General features: G+C 41.0%; 1 protein-coding gene across 4 annotated transcripts in view; it reads left to right on the top strand.

Moving 5' to 3' along the window:
* Positions 1-7,170, top strand: part of HMGXB3 (HMG box domain containing 3) — a 62,011-nt gene that overhangs the window by 700 nt on the left and 54,141 nt on the right. For 3 of the 4 annotated variants that reach the window (XM_010850557.1, XM_010850554.1, XM_010850556.1), the window contains exons 2-3: positions 2,809-2,947; positions 3,830-4,004. In XM_010850557.1, coding sequence (XP_010848859.1) covers positions 2,811-2,947; positions 3,830-4,004 — 312 coding nt within the window. In that variant the 5' untranslated portion in view covers positions 2,809-2,810. Of the gene's footprint in view, positions 1-2,474; positions 2,504-2,808; positions 2,948-3,829; positions 4,005-7,170 lie in introns of those variants that run through there. The other variant, XM_010850553.1, reaches the window with a different exon arrangement.

The raw sequence follows: 7,170 nt of genomic DNA on the forward strand, positions 1-7,170 counted from the left end.
AAACTGAGGCTTCGAGAGTGAGAGTAGATTGCTCAAGGTCATAGAACTTTGTGCGCTTGCTGTTAAAATGCGTGAATTAAATTAGTACCCTGATCCTCTGCCCTCCAGAGCCCTTGGTTTTACCCTTTATATTATCTTGGCTTTTTTTTTTTTTTTTTTTGCATTGCTGTATTGGGGACTAGGATCTGAAAACAACTCTTGAACCCAGGCTTAAGCCAGGCTAGTCAAACAAGCCAAAACCCAGGGTAGTCTCTTCCTGCCTCTAACCCTCAATGTGTTTGTATGACTTTTGTTTTTTAACTTGTTTTGCTCTGCGTGCTAAAACCCTGTATGTCATTCTTTACAGAAGCTCTCCTGCAATTATTGCTTTTCTCTGTGAGACTCAAAGGCTGAGGAGTCAATTATTGAAGGCAAAAAAAAGCACATCCTCACATAGCCTTGATTTGAACCCTCGGGTCCCTTACCCAATGAAGGCACTGGCCTGTTTCTGACCCAGCCGAATGTGGGTTATGTTCTCCTCCAGAGTTGTGCTGTAACAGAAGGCTGGGGGTTTTTTTGAGGCGGGGGGTGGGTTGTTATGTTTTCTAGTGGTAAGGGAAATTATTTAGAGGTGGTACAGAAGTAGAAAGAACTTTAGGAATAGTGTGTTCTTAGCCTTTGGTATATCTTTAAAAATTAAAAGTGAAATACTTATCTACATTTTCTGGGAGAGGGTATTTCCACTTTCATAGGATTCTCAAAGGTATTCTTGCCTTTCAAAGTTAGGAGCCACAGATTTCAGCCTCTTCAGTCTCACCTGAGGAACAACAGAATTTTAGGGTGGGAATAGACTTGCCTGAGATCGCATGGTTAGAATTTAGACTTGGATCCAGGTCTCCTGACTCAACATGCAGTGCTCTTTTTCTCATTATAACTTATCAGATACTTCATCATTTGTGGAGTGAGTTCTAAATTGAGATGTGAGTGGACCTTGTAATACACATATCAGTTCTGTGTTTACTTACATAGCTCCTTCTTCCCAGAATCCTAAATTATCTTCTCACAGATTTTCCAGAGCAACTATATTATTTCTTGTAAAATGAAGTTTCTGGGAACCTTTCTGCATCCAAGGATTGAGTGTGGGTAAAACTCCAATTTCGAATGTGGCCACAAATAAACTAACTCTTCTTGAACTAGTCATTGAATTTTTTTGTAATGCCTTCCTTTCCCTAGGAAAGGCTATTAGTAGATTATCTGTTTCTTAGACCAGTTCTGGGAAGTTAATGTCTGTCTGTCAGATTACTGTTTACACCTGAGTGGTTCATTACCTTAGTCACTAACCATATGTGGCTATTTGAACTAATTACAATTAAACAAAATGAAATCAATTCAAGTTCTTCAGTCACACAATCCATATTTCAGGTGCTCAGTAGCTATAAGTAGCTACCATATTGGAGGAGCACAGATGAAGAACATTTCAGTCATTTCAAAATGTTAATAGAACAGTGCTGATTTAGAATGTTGCTAATGGAGATGGGAGCAGTGTAGTATAATGGAAGAAGGCTCACAGTTGAATTTTTGAGTTTAAAAAAAAAATCTGCTTTTCAAGTCCCTGGGTGTAGTGTCTCTTTGGGGAGGTCATTAAGCATCTCAGTCACAGACTATTCATCTTTAATAATGAACCCTTTTTGTATAGCACCTGACTGTTCCTTGAGCCTTATCACTATAAATCTGTGGTAAGGTGGGAGAGACATTGCTTCTTACTGTTTAAAAAGAGAGAATTGAACCTAAAGAAGCTTAAGGACCTGTCCAAAGTCACACAAGTTGGCAGAGTGTAAAGAAACTTCTTACGTATTGGCACTTATTACACGTTTGAATGAATGAAAATCAATGAAGCATTTTACTTAAGGCATGAAACATGAGGGAGCGTCCAGAACTGACTCCTGGCCAAGTATTCACCTGTTAACATATGGAATTCTTACAACATGGGGCTAATAAATCTTTGAGTTGAAGGATTACTAAGTGTCTCATGAGTGAATATAAGTGAAAGGGCTAAGCTAGTGATCCCAGATTTGCCTCGTCAGAGGAATCACCTGGGGCGCTTGTTAAGGATGTTGTTGTTCAGTCACTGAGTTATGTCCGACTCTTTGTGATCCCATGGACTGTAGCACACCAGGCTTTCCTGTCCTTCACTGTCTCCTGGAGTTTGCTCAGACTCATGTCCATTGAGTTGGTGAGGCCATCCAACCATCTCATCCTCTGTTGCCCCCTTCTCCTGCCCTCAGTCTTTCCCAGCATCAGGTCTTTTCCAGTGAGTCGGCTCTTTGCATCAGGTGGCCAGAGTATTGGAGCTCCAGCATGAAGGGCTTCCCCAATGGCTCAGCAGGTTAAGAATCTGCCTGCAGTGCAGGAGACACAGAAGACGAGCATTTAATTCCTGGGTCAGGAAGATCCCCTGGAGGAGGAAAATGGCAACCCACTCCAATATTGTTGCCTGAAAAAATCCCATGGACAGAGGAGCCTGGTAGGCTACAGCCCAAAGGGTCAAAAAGAGTCAGACATGCCTGAACAACTAAGCACATGGCACAGAAATCTTGTTAAGGATGCAGATTGCCATACCCTTTAGAGATTCTGATTAGAAGGCTGAGGTGGAATCCTAAAATCTGTATATTTAGTAAGTCCCCAGGTGGTGCTTAAGATACATCTGCTGAGTTTGGGAAATGACTGAGTCTTAAAGCCCTGGCAGAGATAAGGGATCATTGGATTGGGAGGCTGCTGTCCTCTTTCAGGTAGATTCTTGACACTTGTTTGTGTTTGACTTTCCTCTAGCCATGGATGCATCGTATGATGGTACTGAGGTAACTGTCGTGATGGAGGAAATTGAGGAAGCCTACTGTTACACCTCCCCTGGGCCACCCAAGAAGAAAAAGAAGTATAAAATCCATGGAGAAAAGGCCAAGAAACCCAGGTTAGCCAACACATTTTGGTAGCTGGCATTTATAAACAGAATCTGCTTGGAGATCTCTGTTGAACAAGAAGACTTTAGACTGTGTCCAGATTCATTGAGAATGCCATGTCAGTTCTTGAAGTCTCCTGATAGAGGTAGTGGGGTTGGGGGGAGAGGGAGTTGGGGAGTAGGAAGTGGCCAGTTGATGTCAGCAGTTGTCATTCCTTTCCAAATTTTGGTCCTGTTTCTAGGCTGTAGCAGGAAATAGGCATACAAATGGTGGAAAACTCTGTACAAGAGAACCACATCCTGCATTATTAATACTTCTGTTGTCTATTAGGGCATCAATAAAAATATGGAATTATAAGTAGCACCAATGATACCTATAAAGAATATCCAGATTGTAGCTCTAATCTCCTTCTTAACTGTGAACTCCCCAGACTTCTTGCCGAGGCTCCCAGCTCTGGGTCACTTCGACAGGTCTGCTTGCTTCCCTCTTGGCCTCGGCTAGGTGTTGTTTACCAGAGAGATGACCAAAGGCTATGTAGATGAGGAGGATGTGAGTGGTAATCAGTCCTCTAACCTTTTCCTAAAAGTGGAATGACAGAACATTTGTATCTGTTTTTTGCCCATATTGGGATTTAGAGTCAGCCATCCCTTCAGAAAAAGTGGTGGTGGTGAAGTAAACCAGATAAGCCTTTGCTTCCAGGTTTCTGGAGGGAGAAACCTCCTGTCGTTTACCCTCTGGGGATATTATTTAAATGCTTCTTTGTTTCAGTCTCTGTTTACAGAAATGCTTTTGAAATGAAAAGCTGGGTTTTGTATTTAACTCTTCACTACTCAAATATTATAGAATTTACTGGTTGAGGGAGGGGAAACCTCATGAAGTCCTTGCTTCCTCAGGTCTGCTTACCTTCTCTACTATTACGACATCTACCTGAAAGTGCAGCAGGAGCTCCCCCACCTCCCTCAGTCTGAGATCAATAAGAAGATTAGTGAGAGTTGGAGGCTTCTCAGTGTGGCTGAGAGGAGTTACTACCTGGAGAAAGCCAAACTAGAGAAAGAAGGTCTGGATCCTGTAAGTAATTTTTTTTCCCCCTTCAGCTAATACCTCCATTGCTGTAGTGGTAAGGCTTGGGGAATCCAACCTCTTGTTCTCCGGTTTTCTTCTCTTGGGAAAACTTTTAAGTTGAGTCATTTTTACCTTTCTTGAGTCTGATATTGTCTCTTTCTCTTTTTTGTCTGCGCCACATGGCTTGCAGAATCTTAAGCCAACCAGGGGTTGCACCTGGGCCATGGCATGGAAAGTGCTGAGTCCCAAACACTGGACTGCCAGGGGACTCCCTCTGTTTCCATTCTGATGATGCCCCACACTCTCTTATACTCTGCTTGTGGCCGTACATTATCTCCAGGGAACCTTAGGTTCCTTTTCTGAATTTTAGCAAACTTGGAGCCTCTCGTCCTTGTGAGTAGTTAAGTGTTCCTTTGCCTTCATTGAGTAGCTTCTACAGACATTTTCCCTACACCGTGGATTTTCATGTTATCAATTGAGTGTGAATGTTATTAATTTGTGTTGTGTTGACCACTATAAGTTATCCCATAATCAGCAGTTAGGCTTGTGAGTTTAGAGGTAGACACAGCTGCTTTATATAAGACCATGTTCTAGCACTGGTATTGAACTATTGAACGAAAAGTGTAAGCCTAAAGCTGAAGTTCATGGAAGGGACTAAGCCTTTGAATGTCTGCATTAAAGAATAAGCAAGAAAACTCTTTGGTTTGTGTCTGTCAGCCATTTTGTTATTACTGTTCACAATAATAAAATGTACTGACAACTGTTAGTACTGCTTTTTTTTTTTTTTTTTTTAACTAAAATTCCAGCAGGAAAAATAACCTTGTTGTAAGTGGAAACCTTTTCACCTTAACTCCTTGTTTTCCAATTGAAACAACAGTCTCTGACTTTTTTGATTGTATAGAGCAAAAGTTCTTCAGGAATGCAATGATGATGCTATAGCAAAACAGGTTATGTTTCCTTCAGTGGTGCCCATCTGCCACTGGCCACCATTTAGATTAGTTTGTCCTTGTTGGCTTGGCATTGGTCTTCTTAGAAGAGCTCTGTGTTGCCTACCATCTGGGAGGTGCCGCTCTACTCCTCCTCTGGATGAGTTATTTGTAAACTGTGAGTCTAGGAAACAATCCCTGTGGAGAAGGAGAGGTGAAGTCTAGGAAAAGTACACATATTTTCTTTGGTTTCCCCATTATAAAGTCACAAACTTTTTGCCCATGATACAAGAAAATTTTACCTAATGCTGAAGTGATACGGTTTTTAGTTTTTAAAAAATTTTCAATTTTTTGGCCATGTGGGATCATAGTTCGCCCAACCAGGAATTGAACCCATGCTCCCTTTATTATAGAAGCACAGAGTCTTACCCAGTGGGCCTCCAGGGAAGTCCCCTGACATAGCTTTTAAAACTGGGTGTTGTTATAGGTTCTTATTAAGACTTAAAAAACTTAAGTAGATCATCTATAGTGATTTTTTTATCCATATGTAAATTTGTATCTACCATCATCTCCACCACTATCCCCAAGATTATTATGAATAAACTAGCTCTAATATTAACTAGCTATAACCTTGAAAGAATCATTTAAGCTTTGAGTCCTGCTTTCCTTATTTGTAAAATGGGGATAATAGTATCTGTTCGCAGTGTTTAAAATAGATAATGTAAAACACCTGGCTGAATTCTTGGAACATAGTGACTTGGTCAGTAAATACCACTCTTTAGTAGATTAAATGTCCAGTGACCATATAATAAGAAAAGGTGACATTTAACGAGCATCTGGGATGTACCAAGACCGGGTGAGATTTTCTATGCTGTTTGACCTCTCCCCAATTACCTGGTGTGCAGGTGGGACCCTCTGCCTGCATTCTGTGGGAACCTGTCGGAGACCTTGTGGTGGGCTATGTCCCTTGCAGCTCTTTAGGGCTCTTGCCAGGTTGCTGGGCCTGTGGTTGCAGTGTCATTCCTTACAGTGTGTAAGATGAATGTCATTCAGGCTGCCCTGGTTTCTCTGGGCTTGGATTTGTTGATAAAGTCCAGACCAGCCTTTGTATTTGCCACCATTTAGTTTTGTTCTCTTGACCTGTCGGCTTCAAAGGGTGACTTGAGGATATCATTTCTTCATTTTGTCTCCAGTAAAGGCTCCATAATGGGTTTGGACAGTTTGCTTTCAAGTTTCACCTGAGTGCTTCCTTTGTAGCCTAAGTCTCATCCACTTCTTTTGATTTTTTTTTAAAGATCCTTTTGTAATTGATTCAGTTGTTTTTAAATGATGCTTCTAAAATTAGTTTTTGGTCCAATTAATTTCCATTCTCATTTATCTGTTCACTTTGAGCTTTTCTGTTTTCCTTATTGGGTAACTTTCAGTTTAAATTGAAAAAATAAAACACAATCACCTTTTTCTTGGTTCCAGGTAGCCATGCAGAGCTGTGGCTTCTAGTGTTCTGGTACCTGGTCTTCTAGCTCCTTAGAAGACCTGGCCTGGAGTTTCAGTCTTACTACTCACTAATTGTGTGTCTTGGGAAAGTTTACCCTCCTGCATTTCTCTCATTTGAGAAATGGGCATGATAATAGTACCTAACTTAATAGTATTGCTTTTAAGAAGTATTTTCTAAACCTTCCTAGGTCAGTGTTAATGTTTATATTCTCCCACCTCCCCTAGTATATTCAGGTCCTTATCGTATAAAACCCCTCCCCTATACACATTCTGTTGTGAAGCCTTCTTTGCAAGTCTGGGAGAAGCTATGATGTCAGAATTCTTCCTTGCTTCCCTGAGATCCAGAGTGGCCTGTTGGTTTGTATCTTATGCTTTAAATGTTTCATTGAGCATTATACGTCCTGGCATCTAAATCTCCCTTATACATCCTGGCATCTAAAGCTACTTTGAAATCCTAAAGTGTCAGAGCTGGAAAAGAACTCATAGATAGCCAGATTCAGTTCCCTTGTTTTACAGATAGGGCAGCAAAACCTAAAAAGGGGAAAGAATTTGTTCAAGACTCCACCAGATCTGGGAGTTCAGCTCACAGTTGCATGATGCCAAGATCAGTGCCCCTTATAGAATCTAACCCACTTATTGTCTCTTTTGTGACTGAGTAAGTTACACTGGCTAAAGTATGATTCAAATGAAGATGATATTGCTGTTGGCAGAGGCTAACCCTAAGTCATAGGTCAAGAGAATGGAATCTTTCT

This window comes from Bison bison, unplaced genomic scaffold, assembly GCF_000754665.1.
Source record: "Bison bison bison isolate TAMUID 2011002044 unplaced genomic scaffold, Bison_UMD1.0 scf7180017864291, whole genome shotgun sequence".
Lineage (NCBI taxonomy): Eukaryota > Metazoa > Chordata > Mammalia > Artiodactyla > Bovidae > Bison > Bison bison.